A 24,525-nucleotide genomic window follows, 5' to 3' on the forward strand; every position below is an offset into this window, starting at 1 on the left:
TGGAGAGAAAAAGGAGGTGGTGGTGGTGATCCATTAGGGAGAGCAAGCAGGTGAATTTGGACCGATGCAAGCTGAAAATTATGATTAATTTCTTTTTTTTTTTCTTTTCTGATTCAACCACTGGAAGATGCAGCAATTTTCACACAGCCTCCCAAAGTCCCTTTACTAATCCCAAAGCATCCCATTAGTGTCGAGTCCCCAAGGGCAACCTCTAACATGCCTCTGGAGGAAAAATTGGTTTATTTTCCCTAATGGAAGAGGCTTCATCAGCTCCACCACTGGAGACTGAGTCTCCATTCCTTGTTTCAGCCATCAGTGTGGGCAGCCTGACCATAAAGCCAGCATAAAGCACAAAGGGCAGCACGTTGCTCCCTCTTGCTCTTCCAAGACCTTTGCCAATGCCTGACCCACCCCACTGATGTCTCTGGTGTCCGCCTTTCCCCTTCTTTTCTTTGCCTAGGAATTAAGGATGCTGACAAGCAGGAACTGAACACAATAGCTTCTGAGCCCACAGCAGAGCACGTGGTTTACATTGATGATTTCCACCTGCTCCACAGCGTGGCCCCCAAGCTCTCCCGAAGGCTTTGCTTCACTGCCTCAGAGCCACCACGGCCCATCAAGCAGACTGTGCAAGGTAATTTTGGGGTTCTCCCTTTATCCTATTTTCCTCCTGCTCAAACCAGCCACTTCCAAGCCCCTGGATGTGCCAGCTGTGCCATGGAGATGGACCTCCCACATCCCTTCTGGTCCCATCACAAGGGAGTTTTATGGGTTGAATGACCCTTGAGGAGCAGCCAGCTCCTTGGAGCACCTGTTGCTTAGGGGCAGTGGTCCTGTGTATTTTGCTTGTCTGCATTGCCGTGGTTTATCTGGTAATATGGGATCCCAATGCTCTCGCTGCCTATTTGGGCATTGGGGCAGCAGTTCTGCCCCTCTGGATTTTCATGATGGGTCTCCCGTGGTGAATTCTGGCAGCACAGCTCAGTGTCAGAAGGAATTTCATCCTCAAAACGGATGAAAAAAACAACCAAAGAGATGTCCAAAGAGATCTGAATCTCCCCAAAGAGATACAGGTGTTGCAGCAAACACAGAAGTGGTGGTAATGAATTTCTCCCTCTTTCATGCCACACAAAATTTAAAAGTTTAAATCTTAGGACAGAGCTTGGGAGAACTTTATCCAAGTCCTTAGAAGATCATTTTTTTTGTTTGTTTGTTTGGTTTCTCTGTGGTTCTGCATCTCTTCAGGGCTTCCTGTGATGCTTCACGGAGAGTTTGAGCTTTCTGGCAGAACCATCTCTGCTGGCAGGAAGGAGAACGGCAGAAAGGAGCTGATGCTCTCTGCGTTAAGCAGGTGTTCACAGGGCAAGTGTAGCCAGAAACAGTTTTGTTTTCCCTTCTTGTGCTGTCAAGCAATTTGTCAAAAGAAAACCTGCTTGCATGGTTCTGGACTGGAAACAGAGGCTTTCTCTGCGTTGAATATGGTGACTCCATCGATGAAAGGCTTGCACATCGTGGTCCAAACCAAAGACCTTTCTTTTCTCTTTTAGCAGCTGAGAAGATCGTTGGCCCCCGGGATCTGCATGTCAGTGAGCACAGCCACAGCTCGCTGCGGCTCACGTGGATGCCAGCTACAGGGAGGGTGACGGGGTACCAGGTCCACTTGCATCCCTTGTTGCCTTCTGGGCAGCCAATTTCGGAGGACCAGCAGCAGGTAGAGTCGCTTTCCTGTCTTGCAGTGCCCCAGTTGTGGGTCTCAGTGTTCAAGATTAATCCTCTTTTGGGGTTGTTGATGGCACAGCCTGGTTTGGAGATGGCACCGTGTCCCTCAGCCACCCCGGTCACAGCCCAGAGCATTGCCATAAACTGCTGGAGCTGCTTGTTTGAAGGGAAGCTCTGTAGGGAGACCATCAGGTCTGCTGGTGTGTCAATTGGAAAGGAGGAATGGAGGGAGAATATGGCACAAACTGTCACAAGCTCCTTTATGATCAATAAGAACAGGTTAATAGGAACTGCTCCTTTCTTTACATACCTCTGTGATACCACCTCTCAAATAAGTCCAGCCAGCTTCCATAATAGCAGCTCCTGTTCCCCTTGCTGCCAAGTCTGTTCACCTTAGCAAGGTTTCTGCGTGTTTTGGTTTGGGATTTGCCATGTCCTTGTGAGAGAGGTGATGCCACCTGTGCCACCTCACTCCAGGTTGGCTGGGTCAAGCAGGATTGAAGGATGGAAAATGTATGCCTAAGAGCTCCAATTTCTAATAAGAGAACAAACCTATGAAAGGGTAAAGTATTATGGTTAAGATTATTGATTTTATTAATTTTTAAGATTGCATTTAACAAGAATGATCTTGACTGCTTCAGAATCTCATAAGAACAGAGTAAGAACACAAAATTTAGGTCTACTTCTCTTGCCCTCAGGCTACATTGAAATCTCCTTATATGAGCTTTTCCAACCTAAGTGATTCTGTGAAAATGGTTCTAAAAGAAACTCTCTTTGTCAAAAATAGTTGCTTTTCTTCCATTGTCTTTGAAGTGAGTATTGGGAAACAGTTTCACCATTGTGCACGCTCTTGTTTTCATGGAGTTTCTTCTGAGATATCCCATGAAACCCACCCTTGGCACTGTCCCGTGTCAGTGGCATGTCCCATGTGAACCCAGATATCATTTGAGGATTGCAATGTACATAAAATCCATTAGTGCATTTGAAGAGGCTCCTGCTGATGGAAGCACCTTGCTCTAGAGGAGAAGCCTTGTATTCCTAACCTGCTGTGAACACGGGGGGTTTGACCATCACAGAGGTGTAACGATGTCCTTTGTCCCCCTGTGTGACAGATCATGGTGGACGGTGACAAACACACCGTGCTGGTACCTGATCTGAAACCCAACACCAAATACGTCTTCACGGTGAGAGCTGTCTACACAGATGCCCTTGGGGAATCAGCAGCTGTCAAGGGGAAGACAAGTGAGTATCTCTTCTGCAGGCACCCCTGCATGTCACTTGTCCATGTGGGCACAGGAAGAGAACCTCCCAAAAACTATATGTGTAAGGAGGGAGGGATGAAAGGGTAGGAGGAACATCACCTATACAATGGTATATTTGGTCCCTGGGACAATGTGCAGCATCTTGAGCGGGTGCAGAGTAACCCACAAAGCTCCTGAAAGCACAGGGTGGAGCTCACACCATCTCATTTAATAATCAGTGGGATTTAATGAATCCAGACTGGGATTCAGTTAACGTACCTCCCATGTACCTGGGATGCAGGAAGCCTTCAGAGACCATGGGTTTAGAAACACAAACACTGGGGTTCTCAAGAGAAGTATATTCTAAACACCTTGTTTTGGAAGTGGGACTGTCCAAAAGGTTTGGGTTGGCACTATGTACGTGTACACACTTAGAGTTTCACTACCCACAAGGAGAACACCAAGGTGGTATGATCGTGGCTTTTAGGAAATGCTCCAAGTGGTGATCTCTGGTCCCTTGAAATGATCTGGACTTCCTCCAGATTGTGATTTTGGCCCAGAAATCTCTGCACTACTTTCCGGGGCTTTAAGGGATAAAGGGGCACAGTAATTCCACTTTTCTCCCTGTTTTGCATGAAGCACCAAGTCTGCTTTGCCCAAGGCATTTTGAAAAGAATTATTCCTTTTTCCTTTCCTTTTGTTTCTTCTCCCCATCCCCACAATGTCTAAATTGCTTGTTTTCTTGAGGGAAGATCTCCGACAGGATGAATAAATAAAGAGCCTCAATGAAGTTGATTCATATGTACTTGCCACAAAGAAGATGGAATGGCTTTGTGGGTAGAAATAAAGTCATTTGATCTCTCCTGCTATTATCCCCAACATGAAGGCAGAGGTAGAAACCATAAATCTGTCTGCCATGGCTGGCTGGATCAAAATGGGCTCCTCTTTGTAAGAGCCACATCCGTGGGCTCAAGTAATGTTTGATTCCTGTGTTCTTGCTCAACCTACCTGAAACCACTGCAGTTTTATCTGCTCATGAGGCAATGCCCTCGTGATAGATGTATGGTTTGATATTTCAAAGCTTACAAGACTATTCAAAGAGGAAGCCCCGAGGCACGTTGACAGGGGGGGGTTCAGCTCATTTTTCAAGTGGACAAGGGTGTGATAGAGGGGGAAGTTTACTTTTGAGGATATTTTTGCTACAATAGGGAGAATTGGCACTGCTTACTGTTGTGTCTCTTTGAAGACAAAAATATTTCCAAGGGTCTTTGATGTGGGGCTTTATTAAAGCCCTGTCTTATCCATTTCCGCACTATTTTTGTACCCCAAAGCACCTGTGCCTCCAGTCACTAATTTCCAGGTGATAGAAGAAGGACTTTTTAGCTTGAAGGTTGCTTGGACACCTCCCCTGGGCAAGCTGGAAGGCTACAAGATCTACATCCCCAGAGGTGAGTTCAGTTTTCTTGGCATTTGCTTTAAAAGGAGCAGTGAGCTGAGGGCAGGAAAAGTGCCTTTTTGTCCAAGGAATACTGCACCACAATGCTCCTGGCATTACTCTGGAAGGAGACCAGGTTAGCTTCTTCCAGACATTGTGGTTCCTCTGGGATGGAAGAAGAGAGTTCTTTGAAGGACCTTCTTTGGCAGGACAAGGTGGGGATGATGCTGTGGATGCCCTGTACCCAGTTGCACCATCATATCCAGATCTGCCCTGGATGTTTTTCATACTCAAGTATCCCTTTTCTCTTTGTTTTGCAGCCAACAGACCAGGAATGACCTACGAGCAAGTTCTGCGGGGCGATGTCTCCTCCCATGTGCTGGATAACCTGCAGGAGGACAGAGAGTACAGCATCAGCATCTACGCCGTGTACCCCCAGGGGCCAAGCCAGCCCGTGGCTGCCGTGGGGAGAACATGTAAGAGGTTTGACTTCTTGGCTGTCCCCTTCTTGCCCTGAGCTTTGCTTTCAAACCCTTTGCTGTTGAGAAGCACCTTATAGTTGGTGGGGACGGCAGCTACACATGCATCAAAAGAGCAGTGCTCAACACATCCTCCCTAAATCCGTTTTTGAGCCGTGCTCTTCCCCCATCACGTGCATTGATCCTTGAATACCACCATGCTGCTGGGGTGGAAAGGTGGGAGATCTGCCAGAGGCTCACTCACCCCTCTCTTTCGCACCCACACTGCAGAAAACAAGTGAGGTTGATGCCTTAGAGGTACTGGTCTAGTGGCCACAGATTTGAGTGTTTTCACCAGTGCTTTTACAAGAAACCTTCAAGCTTTTAGGCAAAGCAGCAACCCTTAGAAATCTTTCTCCTGTTGACAGACAGGTTGGAGGGACAGTGATAGAAGGAAGGCAGCCACCCAAATCCTCCAGTGGTCAGTAGGTGCTTTGAAAGATTTGTTCCCTGTCCTTCCAGTGAAGCTCCTGCCCGTGAAAAGCATCTTGCTGCAGAACGAGACCACTGACACGCTGCAGGCGAGGTGGAGCCCCGTCCGGGGAGCAACAGGCTACAGGCTCACCTGGACATCAGCAGGTAGAAACAAGGGAGCGGGGTGCAGGCGTTGGTGGTCAGGGAGAAATGGGAGGCTGGAGCTGGGTGCACTTTGTGCCAGCTGGGCAACAAGAGTTTGGAGGGACCCGGGTTCTTTGGGTCTGTTGCACCAAGACCTGACTTTGGCCTCCAGCATCCCATATCCCCCTGAGAATGCATCCTCATTCTCAGATTCTAACGTTTGAAAACAGATCTGCACTAGCAGCTGGAGCCTCTCCCCTGCCCTGAACCCAAACATATTTTCATTGCTGGTGTGGGGGAGTAGAAGTTAAAAAATCAGGCCTGATGGCGTATTTTGGTCTTGGGAGATGGATGTCTCTGTGGTTCAAAGAGGAGATGGGTGTCGAGACACCTGGGCTCCATCACAGGCTTTGAAAAAAATAGCACTCTCTCCTCTGGCTCAGCTCCCCTGCTAATGAAATAAGGAGATATCTCCCACGGGGTGTTAGCTGGAGAACAGCTCCAAAGGTCATCAGAAGGGAAAAATCTTTATGGGGAGGATGTAACACTGCTTTTATTGCTTTGTAGTGAATGGTTCTCTGGAAAAAAAAAAATAATTAAAATTCAAGGCACACCCCAAAACTCAGCTCTTTAGCCAGTCTTTGCTTAATGTCCCAGATAGAAATGGAGTACATGTGCCTCTCCTGCCACATCTTGAGGGGAAAATGAGGGATGTCCTCAGCTGAAGGAGCAACAGCACATCACCTCTGCTCTGGGTTTTGTGGTACCTGTGCAGCTCTTTTACTGAACACTGATTCACCCCAAATCTAGAGGTGACAAAAATCCCAAGGGACAGCCCACCCTCATGACTGTGGGGTCCTTCTCCCAAGCTCCATCCCATCCCATCCCATTCCATCCCATCCCATCCCATCCCATCCCATCCCATCCCATCCCATCCCATCCCATCCCATCCCATCCCATCCCATCCCCCTGTGTGCAGGGGCATTGGGATCGGACACCTGTTGTCCGTTCCCTTGCAGCCATCCCAGGTGCTGGAGGATGTGGATTTTTCTTCTCTGACAGAGAATAGATAAAAATAAATGAACGCCTGATACGGAGAGAAGGTCCATGGAGTGGGGGGGAGGTGGGAAAGGGGGATGGGGCGCAGGGTGCTGGTGGAAGCAGAAGATGGGGACATGGCACCCTCCAGTGACCAAACTGTAAATGGCAGCCCCCCCCCCAAATCCCAACCTGCTGCTGCCTGCACCTCTCTGCTCCTCTAAAAAGGGGGGTCCGATCCCCCAAGGATTAGGTTTTAACTCTTCTCTGTCCATGCTCCCCTCTGGAATGATGCTGAGAAGTTCTGCTGAGCGGTTTCTAGTCCATGATACAAAAAATAGGATTAACATGGAGAAAATCTTTTGTGGCATCACTTGTCTCCTGTGTCCAGCAGGGAAGGCAGGATTGCTCCAGCAGCATGTCACCCAGAGCTGGGAAGCATGTGGACCCTCTTAAAGGACTGCTCCCAGCCCCACGTACCTCCATTTCTGTGTTTCTACCTCTTTTATTTTCTTTGGCCTGCAAAGCCCTAAGCCACCTTGATCTGTTGGTGATCACTGAGGTCTGCCCAAAATGGTTGTGGGTTATTTCTGTCTGTATATACATTACCTCCTCAACCAAGATGTGAGCTAAGCACCATCCCTACTGTCTTTGGTTTGAGGACCTCATGGACACACGTGCAGACCAGGACGACAAAATCTTTAATCTCAGGCAACCGAGACAGTCCTTGAGTGTCTGTGTGATTGCCCACCACCCTTCCAAATTGGGGGTCCTCCTTGAGGGACCTCACCCATCGTTTCCCTTTGCAGAGGGCAGCATCCAGGATGTGAACCTCAGCAACACCTACACCTACTACATGATCCAGGGGCTGCAGCCTGGCACAGAATACACCGTCACCATCAACCCCATCTTCGGAGATGTTGAGGGGCCGGTAGTAAATGCAAAAGCAACCACAGGTGGGTGCCCTGCAGCAAGGTGTGAGCAAGAGAAACAGTCCAAGAGGACATGGATGGGGTGAGGATGTGCTGGGAGCACGGAGTTGGTGCCATTTGTGGTCACCACCCTGCCTGTTTGGTGCAGAGAGCTGTCTGGGGGTCACTTAGAAGCTGTGGGGACCTTGATGCAACTGGGCGACTCTGTTTTCTTGCAGTGGCTTCAAGCACTGTGCAGATGCTGAAAGTGAGTGAAATATCCATCAGTGGTGCTCTGGTCTCCTGGGACTCGGTTGCTGGGGCCACTGGGTACCGAGTGGCTTGGGGTCCTACACCGGGTAAGATCCTGCTCTCCTCCAGCCTGTATCACCCACACCAGCTCCTGACTAGAACTGTGAGAAACTAAAAGCAAACTAAAAACACCTTCCCCACAGACACCCTCTTCTGTGTCCTCCTCAACAAGTTGCACAGGGGAATGGGGGCTGCGGTCAGTCCCTGATGCTTCGTCTCCACTGCTCCCTCATGGTCCCTCTCTGCCCCTGCTCCATGTGGGGTCCCTCCTGAACTGATCCTTCAGGGGCTTCAAGAACTGCTCCCACACGGCTCCGTCCCATGAGGTCCATCCCTCAGGAGCAAACTGCTCCAGCACGGGGCCCCCATGGGCTGCAGCTCCGTCCTGGGGCCTGCTCCTGTGGGGGCTCTCCATGGGCCGCAGCCTCCTCCAGGCCACATCCACCTGCTCCACTGGGGGCTCCTCCACCCATGGAGGGGCTGCAGCATGGAGATCTGCTCCATGTGGGACCCATGGGTGCAAGGGGACAGCCTGCTCCACCAGGGGCCTCTCCACAGGCTGCAGGGGAGCTGCTGCTGCCTGCCTGGAGCACCTCCTGCCCTCCTGCTGCACCCACCTTGGGGGCTGCAGGGCTGGTGCTCACCCCTCTCTCCCAGCTGCTGTAATGCAGCAGGGTTTTCCCCTTCATTTTTCCCCTTTCCTTTCCTCCCAAAGGCCCAACCAATGCCACTCAACTCAGCTCTAGCCAGCATCAGGTCCTTTTGGAGCTGGCTGAAGCTGGCTCTTATCTGCCATGGGGCAGCTGCTGGACTCTGCTCACAGAGGATACCCCTGCAGCCCCCCCCCCCAACCAAAACCTTGCCACATAAACCCAATACGTCTGGTTTGATCATTTTGGTTCCTCTTGGCTAGTTCAGTTCCTTCATAGTCATTCAAGCCCTAATTCAAATACACAACCACACTCTCATGCCCCAGCACATGCAGATGTCCTCCAACAGCACTTCAGCTGAGACAGAGATGGACTGCTGGGGAAAACACGGCATTCTCCAGACTCTCTAGTTTTATCCTATTCTGTTTTATTTTCCCTCTCTTGCAAAGAATTTTTTGGCAAAGACCGGCCTCGGCAGCTGTCCCTCAACAAGTCGATCACAGCCTACAGGCTCCGCAACCTGGCCCATGACACCGAGTATGTGATTTCTCTCTACGTGCTCTTTGGCTCAGTGGAAGGACCAGGGATCACAACCTCAGCCAGGACATGTGAGTATGGGCAAAGCACTCAAATAACCACTGCAACACACAACCCTTGTGTGGCTGGTTCAACCTGGTGTATCCCTGCAAAGCTTTACACTGTGCCTCCAGCACCTCACTGCCGTCACCTATCAGGGGCACCACGGTGGTGGTCCTTTGCCCTGCTGACCTGATGGGTGAGCGCAGGAATCCCAAAGGCTCTGGGTTTTCTGCTTGTGAGTCTTCAAATGCGAACTGGAGTCAGCATGCTCTGCAGTAGATATGTTCATGTGCCTTGGGCTTGGACAAAGCTTCAAATATGAACCACCAAATTTGCGTTCACCGAACTTTCAGGCATCTCAAAATCCATACCAATAGCCAAAGCATCCCACACTGTCCAATAGTTCAGCTGGAAGAGAAGAGACCTTGATAAACTCTGCTACAGGGAGATGCAGGGAGAGGAACATCCCAACACGGTCCTTGATGCCTGGTGGACTGTGTTGGGATGCCTGCTACAGGTAGCTGCCTCCTGCCTCAAAGAATGAGGACCCCAAATGGCTGTGCTGGGAGACAAGGTTGCTTGGACAAGAGGCAGCAGATACAAATTCTTCACCTAAAATATAGAAAGACAGTGATCCAGTTGGTAGCCAGAGATTGCCCCTCAATGGTGAACCATTGTATGTCCACCTCTGTTGCTGCAGCTTGAGGGGGGCAATGTGGTAATGCTGAGCACGGTGAGCACCATCTAATGCTGTCTTCATCTTGCAGCTCCTCTTGGCTACGTCTCCAATTTCAAGGTGACATCCTACACCAACACAAGCCTGTCTTTGGCGTGGAGTGCCACAGCAGCTGCCACCAAATTCAAAGTCATGTGGAGCCCCGTGGGAGCAGGCAATGGTGAGCAGAGACAGGGTGCACATGCATGTTCCTGGCAGAGACCCACGTTGGTGGCCATGGTGATGGAAGACCCCTTTCCAAACTTCTTATCTAGTGCCTGGGGTAGGAAAAAGATTTCACTACTAAGAAACACAGCCTTGAGCCTGCACCTACGGGTGATAAATCTTTTCCTTTTTGTATTCGTGCTCTTCTATTTATGAAACCGATCCCCAAAGCTCTGAAACCACAGTACAGCAAGTAATTGCTATTTCCTTTCCCTTCTTTCACAGAAAACCAGGTTGCCAAGACTCAGTACCTGGGCAGTAGGGTGTTAGCTCACCGTATCGACCACTTGCTGCCTGACACCCAGTATAAAGTCAGCATTCGGGCTGTCTTCAGCAAGACTGAGGGGCCAGAGGTGACTCTGACTCACCGCACAGGTAAGTCCTGGTGGAACAGACATCCTTGTATTGGGACATCAGGGCTGGATTTGTGGTCCTGGCCCTTCATTCTTGGGGTGTTCCTTCTGACATCTGCCCTGCTTTTGGCTGGGATAGAGTTAATTTTCCTCCTACTAGCTGGTAGGGTGCTGTGTTTGGGATTTAGGATGAGAATAATGCTGATAACACGCTGGTGGTTTAGGTGTTGCAGAGCAGTGCTTACAAAGCCAAGGACTTTCAGCTTCTCATATTGCCCTGCCAGCAAGGAGGCTGAGGGTGTAGCAGGAGCTGGGAGGGGACAGACCCAGGACAGCTGACCCCAACTGGCCAAAGGGATATCCCATATCATATGGCATCACACTGAACAATTAACATGGGGTGGGGGGTGTCTGTTGCTTGAGGACAGGCTGGGAATCATTTGGTGAGTGGGGAGCAATTGTGTTGTGCATCACTTGCTCTGTTTATTCTTTTACTTGATTTTCTTTCTTTCCTTTCCTTTTCTCCTTTTCTTTTTTCTTAAACTGTCCTTATCTCAACCCAGAAGTTCTTGCACTTTTCGATTTTCTCTCCACCCCACTGTGGGGTGGGGGGGGACTGAGCAAACAGCTGTGTGATATTTAACTGTCTGCCAGTTTAAACCCCAACAACATCTCATCCTGGTTCATTTCTGCAGCATCTCTCGCAGGCTCCAACCTCATCCAGACCGTCCAGGATCTGAAGATTACTGACACTGGTGTAAATAGTTTGAAGCTGTCTTGGAAGAGGCTTCCAGGGGTAACTCACTATAAGATATCCTGGGTGCCATTCAGCGGTAAGCATCCTCCTCTCTTGGATGCAGTATGAGGACAGAACACAAAGGTCCTCAGAAAACAGGAGCTTAGCTCAGCTCAGTTCTTTTCCCACAGGTGATCAGGGTGGATAGGGACTATAATGTCTGGGGACAGGCTGAAGCCCTGAAACTTGGCCATGTTTTAGTTTGCAAAGTAGATATTGGTCAGATTCAGGCATAGCTGGTTTTGGAGAAACAGGGAAGCAGTTTATGTGATGCCTTTGTGACCAGATCACATAGCTGCCCACACCTTGGTTCCCCTGTATGCAAAATGAGCTTATAACATCCTCCCTGGTCATTTTCCATAAGATCTCTGTGCAGAAACTGCTGTAACAATAACTGTCTACAGCAACCACCCTGCCATTTCTATGTAGCATTGTGTGGTTTTTTTTGGTGTGGCTGCAATTTTTGTTAGGTGGCTTGGAAACCTCACAGCTGGTTGAAGCAGAGACCATCTCATTCACGATCCCCAGACTGAAAGAGGGCACCACCTACACCATCTGCGTATCTGCAGTGATCGGGGGCCAGGAGGGAAGCCCCACGCTCCTCACAGCCAAAACCTGTGAGTATAGAAACCACCGAGGGGGGACAAGGGCAGTGCCAAGATTTCCAATGGTTATTTGCTAAAATGCCACCGATTCCCACTATCAAAGGATCTTACCTGCCTCAGCTTTCTGGAAAACCCTTAAAGTGCTGCAGGGACTCCTTCGTCTCATCAGAAACACAATAGCTAAGGAGGTAAAAAGGCTCTGAAAACTGATCACAGGCTAAGGAATATTTCTAATAAGGGATATTTAAGGGATATTTACCCTGGGGCAGATATCATCAGATACTCACCAGCAGCTGGAGCTGTGGACAAGTGGAACAGAGATGTACTTCATGCTCATCGTTTCTATTTGGACTTTTTGCCTTTCATTTCAGTGGGGCCTGGATCAGAGTCTCCCAAAAGAGATGCATCTCTTTCATTTTAGCACAGTCAAGCTCTTGGTAGGAGCTTCTACCCTCCTTAAGTTTGAATTATTTTTCTTTTCCAACAGTGGATTTACCCAAAGTGACCGAGTTCACGGTGCAGGAAGCTGCAGAAACCAGTGTTTTGCTGACTTGGGCGGCTGTTCCTGATGCATCCACGTACCTATTAACGTGGCGCTTGTCCTCAGGTAACCATTTTTGGTGGGGAAAGGAAGATGGTTTGTAATTTGGAACCCTCCATCTTGAGTTGCCCCATCACCCAAGAGGATCTGAGGATGGACCATGGACAAGTCTGGCTTACCTTGTGGTGTGTTCAATTCAGTACTTGGTCTTAGAGCCAGCTGATGCAGCAGAAGATGCAAGGGGTGGGTAATAAAGGGGAAATTTCTTTCCAACACCAGCCTTAAGTGGCTGTTGATTCCTTCTAGTATCATGACTATTATTTCCAAGTGCTTCCCAGTTTGGCCAGGGTTAAATGATGCTGTTGTTGATGGCATCACTGCTGACCCCATCTGAACATGAAAACAGAGGGTTGACTCTGCAGGTATTCCATGAACCATATCCATTAATCTCAGTTTCATTTGGGTGAAAAATAGAGGGAAAAAAGAAAACTGTGTCATTGAGGAGGTTCAGAAGATGATCGATGTGACCATTGCAAAATCCTCAGAGGAAGAAAAACGAGAAGTGAAAATTGCCTAGGAAAATAAATAAATAAATAAATAAATAAAGCCTGATTGGCGTTATCATTTTCTCTTCCTCTAGAGGCCCTGCTACTCCAGCAGGAAGAGTTGCAGTGAATCAAAAAAAGGCTGGTTTTGCCGTCCATAAAGCCTTAATTCTTATCATTTTAAGACCTTTACTATATAGTAAAGAACTTTTAAATCTTTCCTAATCATTGCTCACAGTTTTTAGTGTATGGCTTGTTTTCTTTTTCAGTTAATTTGGCCTTACTGAATTTTACTGTTTTAAGGTACCAGCTATATATTTTTTTTCTGTAGTGGGCTTAAACCTCTTTGGATATAGCAAGTTTCCTGTCATTGTTGCTTCAGCCACTAACTTTTTTGCTAGGGATCAGTTCATCTTCACAAGTCAGTAAGAAAAACGTGTGATGCAATTCCCCTGTGCTCCCTGCAGTGCTTTTTGAGTTACCAGGTCATCAGCTTTAATTTTTCTAATTCCAAGGACGTTTTGGTATTGGCAGCTTAAGACTTGCTGCATATGTCACTCAGGATGAAGTCTCCTGTGATAACATCATTTTTTTGCTCTACATATTATAGGTAAGTGATTAGGGAACTGAACATTCAGCTCTCTAGGGTGACTTAAGTGATCTAATGCAACTGTTCCTCTCCTGTGCCATGCTGTTAAAATATCGATCTGTAAGTATTCAAAAATCATTGGTTTCAGAGTTGTCAGGGGCTCAGAAATGGATAATACCACATCTGACAGTCCCACTGTGCCCTCACTCAATCGATCCTTCTGAAATAGGTTTATAACTATTGATTTAACATTACAATCAGATGAATCTTGCCACTGAGTTTCAATAGTACCAACAAGATCAAATTTATGCTCATAAGTGAGTAATTCCAATTTCTCTTGTTTAATTATCCAGGCTGCCAGCATGAGTGTATAAAGGCAATTAAGAATTTTGTCTTTTTTTTTTTTTTTTTCTCTGCCTGCCTTGATTAATTTTCTTCTCAGCAACTTGCTTTTTTGCTAAATGAATTCTCATTCATTGCCCATTTCCCTTGCTCCCTTTTCAAGCTCACTTAATGCCCTCTTCCCTACCTGCCTACCCTCACCAGCCTGCCCTGTAAAAGACTGGGTCCTCTTCTACTCAGCTGGAGGTCATCCCAGCTGTAGATCTCCTCATTTTACATAAAACCAACCCCATACATTTCAATGGGGCTCCATTAAGAGCCAGTCTTCATCCCCCCAGTGACAGTAGGGACCTTGGAGAAGTTCACCTAGATCTTGCCCTCCTCCTTCTTCTTTCTAGCTTCTCTTGACTGTTCTTAGACCACCAAAGCCATGTTTTTTTGCATCCACTCAATCAACATCCAGAGGCTTGTTTAATCGTGCAGTTGCTCCTTGACCCTCACATCTCTTGTCCCTTGCAAAGCATTTCACTCTTCTTCAAAAACTGTCTCCAGCAAGGACCATCTGCCTTCTCCAATAGTTGCAGACTTCTTCCTGCATGTGCTTGGCAGCCTTGTGCTGTGCATCCCATCCTGGGTATGATCCAGGTATCTCCTGCCTCTGTCCACCAACAAAGTCTTCTGCTTGTCCAGAGCATGAACACGGTAACCAAACACTTTCTGATTGTGGGAAACATCATGTGAAACAGAGGGTTTTAGTGCTACGCAGTGGCACAAAGGAAAAGGAAAAGTAGCTAAATTTACCTTTTTGGGGTATAAAGCAGGGGTGAGGAGTGGGCTGCTTTAGATCTGTGTCTCAGCAGAGCTGTCAGCTTATATTTCTCTTCAGGCAAATCTCTTCAGGCAGAATAACAAGTCATCTATGATAATTATTATCTTGAGTTGCCTACCCAAATGGAGAGGAATAGAAGATTTTCAAATTGCAAGAGGGAATAATATATATATATATAAGTATATATATATTTAAAGGAAGAAAACATCCCTTCCAAAATTTGTTCTGGGGTAATGAAGAACATTCAATACAGTTGAAACAAGCTATTTACAACAATTTAATTTATTTCCCTAGAAACTAACGTTCTTTTCTTTTAAGAGAAAATGCTATTTCAGAATGAAAAGGTACAAGTTTCACTTTGAGCAATGTCAAAACTCATCATTCAGTATTTCCAAAATAACACACTTTTAAAATGTCAAAACATTGTTATGACATTTTCACAGATTTTTCCTATCACTTTGAAGCAAAACTATCTATTGTATGCAGTCAGTTTTCTCAAGTTATGTTTATTTCTATTTTATAGCAAGCTTTCTATTCATTAACAAAAAGAATCCTGTTTCTATACGTGACAGCCTTTGCAAACCATAATTAATGTTCCTTCATTGGATGGTCACAGAGCTCAGTGCCTGGACCAAATGCCCTCTCTAAACATTTGGACAAACATCAGGCTTTATTCCATCCCTCTCAACTTCAGAGAGATGCAAACAACCTTATTTCAGCTGGTTTAGGGCCTGACCATTGCAGCTTGCAAATCCATTTTACCATGCCCAAAACTCATCTGCTTCTCAAGCTCCTGTTTGCCAAAGGTGATGTCAGTAGCAGATGGGGTGCTCCTGACATTGGATTTTCTTGAGCTCCTCTGCCTCTCAGTTAATGCATATTTCTTTCTTTTTTCCAGATTCTGATCTTTCCCTGGAACTGTTATCAGCAGCTTCAAGATCATACCGAGTGACAGGACTGAGCTCCAAGGAGACGTATTTGTTTTCCATAAGGCCAGTCTTTGGAAATACTGAGGGACCGGAGACAACACTCACTGCACAAACAGGTATGAAGGCAGGAAGGTTATGTAGTAGCTTTTCTTAGGTGGCTGCTATTGAGGCTAATTTCTTGTCTTCTCTACCCTTGTGGTGTTTTACATCATAACTAAGAGAGGGTTAACAAATATCTTTTCCTCTTTTGCCTCTTGCTGCAGGACCTCACACAGATTCACCTGCACTGGTCTCTCCCGTGACTTCTGCAAAATTGACTGCAATGAGATCCCCAACCACAGCTCCTAGCAATGTGAGGACCACTCCTCTCCCACTAGCCACGGCTACAACATTAGCACCAACCCCAGACACCCTGCCAACAACCACCACAGCGTCTGCACCGCTGACAACTCTCCCTGGGCCAAGTGAGTGTGCATCTGTGTGTGATTTGATGGTGGTGATGAAGGGGGTCAAACCACCAGAAATCATGGTCTTCTCTGGTGTCAGGAGCTAAAATTAATCTTTGTTTGCTGAGAAGTGAGAATGACCAGCGTTGGGGAAATGAATAAGGCATATATCATGCAATTAAGCTCTCAGCTCTATCTTTGGGGGGTGAAGGTGCTGACTGCTCACTCAATGACACTTGGCATCACAGAAGATGCCCATGCCTGGATTTGTTTTATTGTTCTCAGCACAAAGAAACATGCTGCTCCTTTAGGACCACACAGCTCACAGAGATTCTCTCTTCCCTCCGCAGTCTGTGGCAAGTTCAAAGCAGACGTTGGGTTCTTGGTGGATGAATCCTCAAGTATTGGCCAGAGCAATTTCAACAAAGTGAAGGATTTCCTCTTCCGAATCGTTTCCTATTTCCCTAAGATTGGGCCAGAAGGGACACAGGCAAGAATCTGTTCTTCTGTTTCCTGAACGTGTTTTCCTTCCAAGTGTTTGCCTGTTGCTCACCTCTGCAACGACAGCAGTCTGCTCACTCACGTTGAGGTTCAGAGAGGATAAGCACTTTGCCTAAACGTAATTTAGTTCAGGAGGGATGCATGCTGCCATGGGAGATGCTGCACCAGGAGATGCTTCCACCCAGCCATGAGCTGCCAGAAGTGTACTTCCCTTTGGTTCTGTGCTCTATCTACCAGCCTGTGCAGAAATTTCTGATGCCCTAGAGAGCAGAAAATAGCACTTTGCCCTTGCTGAAGCACCTGAATTGTGCCCTATGTGTCACCTGCCAGCCTGACAGATGTTTTTGTGCTCGTTTTTAGTCTGTAAGAAACTCAGCCTCATTCCACTTCTGTTGCAATGCAACTGTTTGTGTTATCAAGGAGATTTATTGAGTGATGGCACCTTTGCTTTGTGCCTGATCCCTCCGCATTTCTTCTCTCCCCTTCCTCCCTTTTCTTTGCCAGGTTGCTGTCGCACAGTACAGCGAGGAGCCCAGGGCAGCCTTCCACTTCAACCAGCACCAGGACCGCAACAGCGCCCTGAAAGCTATCAAGGAGCTGCACTACGCTGGAGGCAACACAAAAACAGGTGTGCAAGTGCAAGCCCACATTTGGGGTAGAAAGTTATGGTCCAAAGTTCTGTAAAATCTGACAACAGACAGTTGAATTTGGTTTTATTCCCAGGGATGGCCTGTCCAACCAGCCTGGTGTCCTTTATCCGTGTCCTAGTTTTGCTACTGGATTTCTCTTTGTTTTTTTATAACCTTGCCTACACTTAAGGGAGGTTTATATACCTGGCTTGGAGATCAAGCCCATAAACATTAGATAAGGATAGTTGTTGATGAAGCATCCTTATTACCCACTCAATGCACATTCTAATCAGTAAATGCCAATGGTTATTGCCTTGTTACCCTAACAACAAAACAATGTACCTGGTCCTATTTTTATGGAGTGTCATCACGTAAATGTCCTTTGTTTCCCTCTGTTGTACAAATAACACAGCTCTTCATCAGCTCAGCATCTCAGAAATGCAGACACTTGTCTTACAGAGTTAAAAACCCCCAGAGCACTTTCCACCTACTCATTCCCAGAAGGATGGTGGGGTATTCCTCCTTCCCCCAAGGTACATGAGCAGTAATCTTAAACTGAAGATAGTTAGTTTTAACTTTATCGTTTTTAAGTGGCCCACCTAAATATCTTCCAGTCAGTCAATGTAAGGGGAAGCATTGAGGAACCCATATATGTTAAATGAAGGCTTGTGTACCTCATCCTGGCTTAGTGGTATTGGTTAGCAACACAGAGAAATTGGGCTGGTCAGAATACAAGAATTTGGACAAGACTGGTTAGAGTAAGTGGGTGTGAAACAGGTCAGATTGCAAATTCTTAGGTAAACTTTCTTTTGGTCCCCCTTTTTTTTTTTTTGTGGAGTTTGTGTCAATGAAGGCATTTTACTGCTCCAAGGAGACTTTCTGTGATATTTTGGAGTTTCTTAACCACTTCAGCTTGGGGGAGAGTTCTTTAGGAAACTCTCCTGATCTTTCTAAAGAAATTTGGAAATGGGAATTCTGTGATTTTTTTTTTCCCTAAAATGTAGTGAAAAAAATGCTTCAAATCTGTTAAACATCTTTTTTCCTTTTCCAAAACAGAAACTGCTGAAATCAACCTGAACAATTTCAGCCAATCTCATTTACTTCTGTCTTCCCTCAAAAAGCATTGGCCCATGCTAGGGTCTACAATCTATTTATGGGGCCACAGAGCATAGCTTTTTTCCCCTATGCATGGAAGAGGCCCCACAGGTAGACCGTGTTAGGAAACCTACAGAAGTGTTATTCTGTAGGTTTACATCTTGCCTTTCTATGTTTGCCCAGGTCGTGGTATAACCTACATGCTAAAGGAAATATTTCAGTCCTCCAGAGGGATGAGACCTGAGTTTCCTCACATGCTGGTGCTTGTGACTGATGGGCGATCCCAGGACGATGTGTTGCCACCAGCCAGAGTAGCTCATGCTTTGGGTAAGAATTGCCCTATTGTGTTTCCCTAGGGCCTTGGTTCTCCTTCATGTACAGAGGAGGCTGAATTTCCAGAGGGTTGAAGGTTAACCCACTCATGCATTTTGAGTGCATCGTTTGCTTTCTTCACTTCTTCATCCTTTCTTCTTCCTGTTCCTAGTTTGAGTGTCTTGGTTTTGCTATAACTCACACACACTGCTGTCGGTGAGTTCTCTCAGGACAAGTGGAGTGAGGGTTTGGACACTGATCTCAGACATTTCTGCTTCCACTGAAAGAGTGATGTGTTTCAGGAATCCGCATCATTGCTGTGGGTGTCTCAGGAGCTGACCCTGCTGAGCTCAACAGCATCTTGCTGCAGCAAAACCTCCAGAATGTTTTCTACATCAGCACATTTGACGACTTCCCCCAGATCCTCCGAGAGCTGATAGAAGTCATTTGCTCTGATCCTCAACCTTCAGGGGCCCAGTTGCCTAGTGGGGAGGTGAGCTGCTTCACCCCCTCTTCTAACTCTGGTCTTTGGAAAGAATGCGAGCTTGTCTGCAGTTATCTCCAACAGTGATATGGTTATTTCAGTGAAAAGGTTGGTGGTGTAAAAGCACAGTAACCTCTTGAGACATGTTGAGGTAGAATTTTTGATGTCTGGTCCGAAAACCTGGAGGATCACTAATCTAACTTGAACTCCATGATGCAGGTTGCCACACATGAGGCCAACAAGCAGCTGCCGTTTGATGACACGGAGAGCAAGCTACACCCTCCCGCCCCATCATCAGCTCAACCACACCTCCAAAAAGGAGAGGAAGCTTGTGGTCCCTGGTGCCTGAAGGTAAGAATTCGTTCAGTGATTCGGGGAAATATATTTCAGAAAAACATCTTGCTCACTGCTCTGGACAGGTGATCAGATTCTCCATCCTGTTCTCCAAATTTCAGTGCAAACTGAAGACACTATAAATAATATATAGAATCATAGAATCATCTAGGTTGGCAAAGACCTTCAAGATCACCACATCCAACCATCAACCTGACCTACTGAGCGTCACTATTAACCCATGTCCCTTAGTGAGGAAATGAATCAGTCTCCTAGGTGGTCAACCTTGCTTCTGTTGCATAAGACAAGGGGTATGCTAGTCAGCGCTTCATGGTCAGTCTGGTTTGTGTTTGGTGGATAATGATTTTCTGATCATCTCTTCTATTTTTCTTTTCCTTTCAAGAGCTTCAGGGGCTCACCAACTCGTGGAGGCTACGACTCATATGGATTTGTTATGAAGGGAGAGAAAGGAGAGAGGGTGAGTCCATTTTCATGAACCATCCACTTGGTTATACAACTAAACTATTAGTAACAATGAAGAGATCTAGCAAAGAATCATCCTCAGATCTTTTATGCTGGTGTTTTGATATATGCTGCTTCATGCTGGCTTTGAAAATCAGGCAAAAAGGAAAAGATGCATATGTGTGTGTGTATGTGCTGGCAATGGAGGATTCCCTGAAGCAGTGCAGAAAGCTAGTGCTGCATGAAAGTGTTTGGATTTGCAGGTCTGGAGCCATAACTTGCATACTATTACTCTCTACATATTTAGGGCCTGCCTGGGAAGGATGGCATTCCTGGGCTGCCGGGTAGGCCGGGGAGGACAGGTCCTCCTGGTCCCCCAGGGCTCATGGTATGTATTTGTTTTAACAAACTCAAAGTGGCATTTAACGGAGCAGTCAGCATGGCTCTCAAGTCTCTCTCTCTCCCGTTTTGCAGGGACTCCCTGGCATCCAAGGTGATATCGTAAGTATATTGAATGCAGCAAACGTCATCAATGCAGCGGGACACTAAAGCTTTGTTTTCCAAGCTTTTCAAAGGCCAGTAGTGCTGAGCAGGACAGGAGGCCCCAAGTGGCACATTCTATTTTTCTGTCACCAGACAGCTCCAGACCAAGACAAGGAAAAGTCTGTTGGCTCTTTCTTTCTTTCTTTCTTTTTTTTTTTTTTGTTTCCAATTTATTTCGTTGTGTTTTTTTTTTTTTTTTCTTTTTCTGGGTTCTGTGTCTCCTGCCAGGACTCCCACTTCTAGCTGTGAACTGGAGTCAGACACTCAGATTTCGTTCTGCTCAGAGATTTGGCCAATAATGCAATACAACACGGGCATATTTCTAGCCAAGTAACCCTCAGTGAAATAGAAATCTCCAGAAAAAAGGCTAAGGACTGTGAACTCTGCCTTCAGTGATATACCTGTCCTGCTGCATAATCACCAGCAGCATCATAGCTCACAGACTTCCCATATGAAATTTTTTCATGCAACTATTCATACCAATGCTTGGAAAATATGTGAGCCCTTGGCCCTGTGGATGACACATATATGATTCTCATCATTGTTGGGACCAAAACCCACTTCTAGGAACCTCTTCACATGACTACTTAAAAACTGAATGAGGTTTTATAAGAGGTCGGTCTGTGACTTGAACATCCCACAGTGATATCTTGTGGGTGCTTTGTTTTTTAACGCTGTGTGATTTATCTTTAATTCCAGGGAGCTCCTGGCTATCCAGGACCAGTGGGGCCAAAAGGAGACCGAGTGAGTTTCACTCTTGGGATTGTCTGGGAAAAAAAATAAAATATATCTTGCTCTCTTTTCTTATTTCTAAGCATTTGCACAGTGATTTGTGATTTCATATTCATAATATGTGAATATGAAGTTCTGAACTATTCATAACTAACCCTCCTACACCACTATTTTTTTTTTTTTTTTTTTTTTTTCTTAGGGGTTTGTCCTTCAGCTTTGCTAGGAGGTATTTAAAGCCTCTGTGGAGAAAACGGCTCAGTTATTATTGCAGGTTCTTGGGACATTTCATTTTTTTTCAGAAACAGGTTGGGTCATTCTGCATTTTGGAGTTCCCCTATGAAGAAGTCTGTTTGTTCACTTTTAGGACACAGAAAGATAAGGCTTAAGACCAGTTGTAGACACTTCCTAGGAGCAGTCCTCCTGTCCTTCCATCATCCACAAATGCACATTTCTCCTCCTTCCTTGCATGGACCCAAGCTGTCTGTATGGCTACACAGTGCCCTAGATCAGAGAACAGATCCTGCTGAAAGCCAACCCCTTTTTTTTTCCCCAGGATTAATTTTCTGCCATGCCAGTGAGCAGAACTCACGGCACAGCCTTGTGGTTTCTAGTACCTCTAAAAGAGTTTCTGAAACCAAGTGGTTTGGTTTTGCAGTGTAGAGAGGTGCATGCCTTGGTTTAAAATTTACTTATTGCCTCTAAAACACAAAACTGTCTTCTTTTGCCTGGACCTCCCAGCACAGCTGAACATGTGTCCTCCTCTTCTTTCATACAGGGTGAACCAGGCTATGTCCTGGGAGGAGTGGAGGTGATTCCCGGCCGAAACGGGCAGCCTGGCCCCCCTGTGAGTATTGTACCCCCGGTGTGCTGAGCCCTTCAGCCTCTGTGGCACTGACAGAGCAGCAAAGGGAGCTGTGAGAGAGCCAACATCCCTCTCTCCCCTCTCTTTTTTGTTGTTGCAGGGACAGAAAGGACAGCCGGGGGTTCCTGGGGTAGCAGGACCTCCAGGTTTACCAGGCTTACCAGGGCCGCAGGGGCCACCAGGCGTCTCCATCAAGGTGAGCAAAGTTATTTGCAGCATGGCTCTGTGATGCTGTGCCACAGAGAGAGGGAACCTGGCATAGCCCAGGGTCCCTAGACCCTCTGTTCACTCAAGGGCCCTAAGAACACACATTTCTTCTCTCTGTCATGGGATTCTCTCATCAAGTTATAAAAGGACTCTCTCCAAAATGGCTTTGCCTGTCACCAGGACCCTGCTGTTCAACACAGTGGGAATGAACAATGGAGCCTGAAAAGGTTGCAGGCAACTTTCTCTGACATGGGACCAGATTCAGTGGTCACTAAGACTTTTACATCTCCAGGTCCATACAAAGGTTTTTCAGTGGCTGGAGTGAAATACCTGGGATCACTTCTGCTGTTCACAGCTAAAATAGGACTGATGGTTGTTGCCAAATGTCCCCTTGCACTGGGGGATGTAAAAAAGTCTCAGTAGAAAACAAGAGACCTCAATTCCACTCCTGTCTGCCCTAAGGTGGTTTTGACATCCAATTTTGCAAGTTGAGGAGTCTAAAGCATGAAAGATAACAGACACCTCTGCTAAATCTCTGCTTTCCCTTGGTGGTAGGGGTTTTGGTCTCTGGGGTTGTTAGCCTGCAGGAGCTTTTGGCCACGACCTAAATTTAGAGAGGAACCCCTCTCTAAATTACCACGCTACACTAATACTCCTTGTCACTTTTGTTTCAGGGTGAACCAGGGGATTCAGGTATCAGAGTAAGTACCTGAGACTGATTTTCACTTTACCAGGTGATGACAAGCCTTTATTATTATTATTATTATTATTATTATTATTATTATTATTATTATTATTATTATTATTGTTATTATTATTATTATTATTATTATTATTATTATTATTATTATTATTATTTCTAAGCTGCCCAATAGGCTCTGTTTTCAATACTTACCAGATGCCCATCAACACCCAAAAGGGTTGCTGGGACAGATGGTGAGACTGTCCTGTGCTTCACATAGGGCCCTCGTGGGAGGAACGGCCTCAAAGGGGACCGAGGAGGCACGGGAGAGCCGGTGAGTTGTCCACCAAGGGCCAGTGGCTGCAGAAATTTCACTGGCCATGGTGGGAAAGGGCTGTTGGCCTGGGGACACCTGCTGCCACTTGGGGTGGGTGTAGAGGGACAATGTTTGCTGCCAGCTCTTATCAGCCATCATTCTGAGACGCTTTGCTCTGCTGATGAGGGCTGGCAGATTAAGCATGGTCAGTTAAGCATTTCTCACTTTGTCAGCTTCATCCTGCTGACCCATCACTCACCAATAGCCAAAAGGAAAATGTCAGAAAGTCAACAAAGTCACAAGATCACAGCCACTCATTTTGCTAAAAGCAAGGACATGCTCATCCTCATGGCACAGAGCAAAGCAGTAGGAATTGTGTCCATCACCATGCTTGCCATGATGACAAACCCTTGGGTATAGTCAATTATGTTGGCAGATAATAGCAAATATTGCTTGATGAAGGTTACTCCAAAGTGGCAGTGATTCCACCTTGAACCCCTCCTGTCCCCATCACCCAGGGAGCAGCTCAGTGCAACCCTGCTCCTTCCAACATCCCAAATCCGACCCCTGCCCCTGTCTGAGGAGGGCAGAGAAGTCTGGAGTAGGTCCAGAGGAGGGCATGAAGGTGGATTAAGAGAGTGGATCAAAAGTGTAGGACAGTAAATGAACTGAGCTGGTGGCAGATTCGAGAAAACCAAAAGGATGGTTCTTCACACAAGAAGTCCCACAAGGATATTTGCAGTATTGGAAGGGAAAAAAGAAAAGTAGTCCATGGAGGGCTACTAAGGATAATTAAACCTTGTCTGGTTTGGGAAGTCCCTGCATTACAAATGATTCAAGCCTGAGAGATTACTCAGGGACTCTAAGCATATCTTGTTTTTACACCCTTTCCAAGATGCCTATTGCTATCCATCATCCTACAGAAGTGTGTTTTTTGTAACCTTTACCCTACTGCAGAGCTATATCCCATAGACCAGACATTTCCTTTTTTCAGTCTTTACCACTTCTACATCAGCAGCATTACTGGTACACAGCCTTCCAGTAACACAGCCTTGAAGTGCCACTGCAGAAGGCACCCACTGCCAAATCAACACAAGCACCCAACCTCTATCTTCCCATATAACAAGCAAAAACATCTGATTTTCTTTTCCTGAGTGAGGACAATGATCCATAGCCTATTTTGGGGAGGGCAGGAAGGGGAGACATTTTGGGTCTAAATAAACATCTCTGTAAATGCTCAGTTGCAAAGAAACCAATAAGCCAGACTCATCAGGAAACACATTTCTCTGTTTGTGTTTCTGCAGACTTAATAAATCTTCTCTTTAGTACATTTGGTAACAAACAGTTTGGAAGAAAAAGATTTGATGATGTCTCTTCTTTTCCAGGGGAAACCTGGCTTGCCAGGCCCTGTAGGACTGGATGGTGTTCCTGGACTGCCTGGACCACGTGGAGAAAAGGTCATTACTCGTACCTGATGTTTGCAGGATCCAT

The 24,525-nt window shown here is 46.5% G+C and overlaps 1 protein-coding gene across 1 annotated transcript in view; it reads left to right on the forward strand.

Annotated features, from left to right (window-relative positions):
• The window catches only part of LOC311222229 (uncharacterized protein), a gene marked incomplete at both ends in the record, with an annotated part of 99,734 nt that overhangs the window by 5,877 nt on the left and 69,332 nt on the right, over nucleotides 1-24,525 (forward strand). The window contains 30 exons of the mRNA XM_084306405.1: nucleotides 461-634; nucleotides 1,551-1,711; nucleotides 2,832-2,961; nucleotides 4,292-4,408; nucleotides 4,716-4,871; nucleotides 5,376-5,492; nucleotides 7,319-7,465; nucleotides 7,660-7,779; nucleotides 8,832-8,990; nucleotides 9,729-9,857; nucleotides 10,127-10,276; nucleotides 10,950-11,087; nucleotides 11,521-11,667; nucleotides 12,143-12,262; nucleotides 15,400-15,546; nucleotides 15,694-15,894; nucleotides 16,227-16,366; nucleotides 16,882-17,005; nucleotides 18,285-18,428; nucleotides 18,716-18,906; nucleotides 19,117-19,248; nucleotides 19,634-19,708; nucleotides 20,000-20,080; nucleotides 20,167-20,193; nucleotides 20,935-20,979; nucleotides 21,743-21,811; nucleotides 21,930-22,025; nucleotides 22,711-22,737; nucleotides 22,999-23,052; nucleotides 24,420-24,491. Coding sequence (XP_084162531.1) covers nucleotides 461-634; nucleotides 1,551-1,711; nucleotides 2,832-2,961; nucleotides 4,292-4,408; nucleotides 4,716-4,871; nucleotides 5,376-5,492; nucleotides 7,319-7,465; nucleotides 7,660-7,779; nucleotides 8,832-8,990; nucleotides 9,729-9,857; nucleotides 10,127-10,276; nucleotides 10,950-11,087; nucleotides 11,521-11,667; nucleotides 12,143-12,262; nucleotides 15,400-15,546; nucleotides 15,694-15,894; nucleotides 16,227-16,366; nucleotides 16,882-17,005; nucleotides 18,285-18,428; nucleotides 18,716-18,906; nucleotides 19,117-19,248; nucleotides 19,634-19,708; nucleotides 20,000-20,080; nucleotides 20,167-20,193; nucleotides 20,935-20,979; nucleotides 21,743-21,811; nucleotides 21,930-22,025; nucleotides 22,711-22,737; nucleotides 22,999-23,052; nucleotides 24,420-24,491 — 3,590 coding nt within the window. The remainder of the gene's footprint in view (nucleotides 1-460; nucleotides 635-1,550; nucleotides 1,712-2,831; nucleotides 2,962-4,291; nucleotides 4,409-4,715; nucleotides 4,872-5,375; nucleotides 5,493-7,318; nucleotides 7,466-7,659; nucleotides 7,780-8,831; nucleotides 8,991-9,728; nucleotides 9,858-10,126; nucleotides 10,277-10,949; nucleotides 11,088-11,520; nucleotides 11,668-12,142; nucleotides 12,263-15,399; nucleotides 15,547-15,693; nucleotides 15,895-16,226; nucleotides 16,367-16,881; nucleotides 17,006-18,284; nucleotides 18,429-18,715; nucleotides 18,907-19,116; nucleotides 19,249-19,633; nucleotides 19,709-19,999; nucleotides 20,081-20,166; nucleotides 20,194-20,934; nucleotides 20,980-21,742; nucleotides 21,812-21,929; nucleotides 22,026-22,710; nucleotides 22,738-22,998; nucleotides 23,053-24,419; nucleotides 24,492-24,525) is intronic.

This window comes from Netta rufina, assembly GCF_964035555.1.
Source record: "Netta rufina genome assembly, chromosome: 1".
NCBI classification, from domain to species: Eukaryota; Metazoa; Chordata; class Aves; order Anseriformes; family Anatidae; genus Netta; species Netta rufina.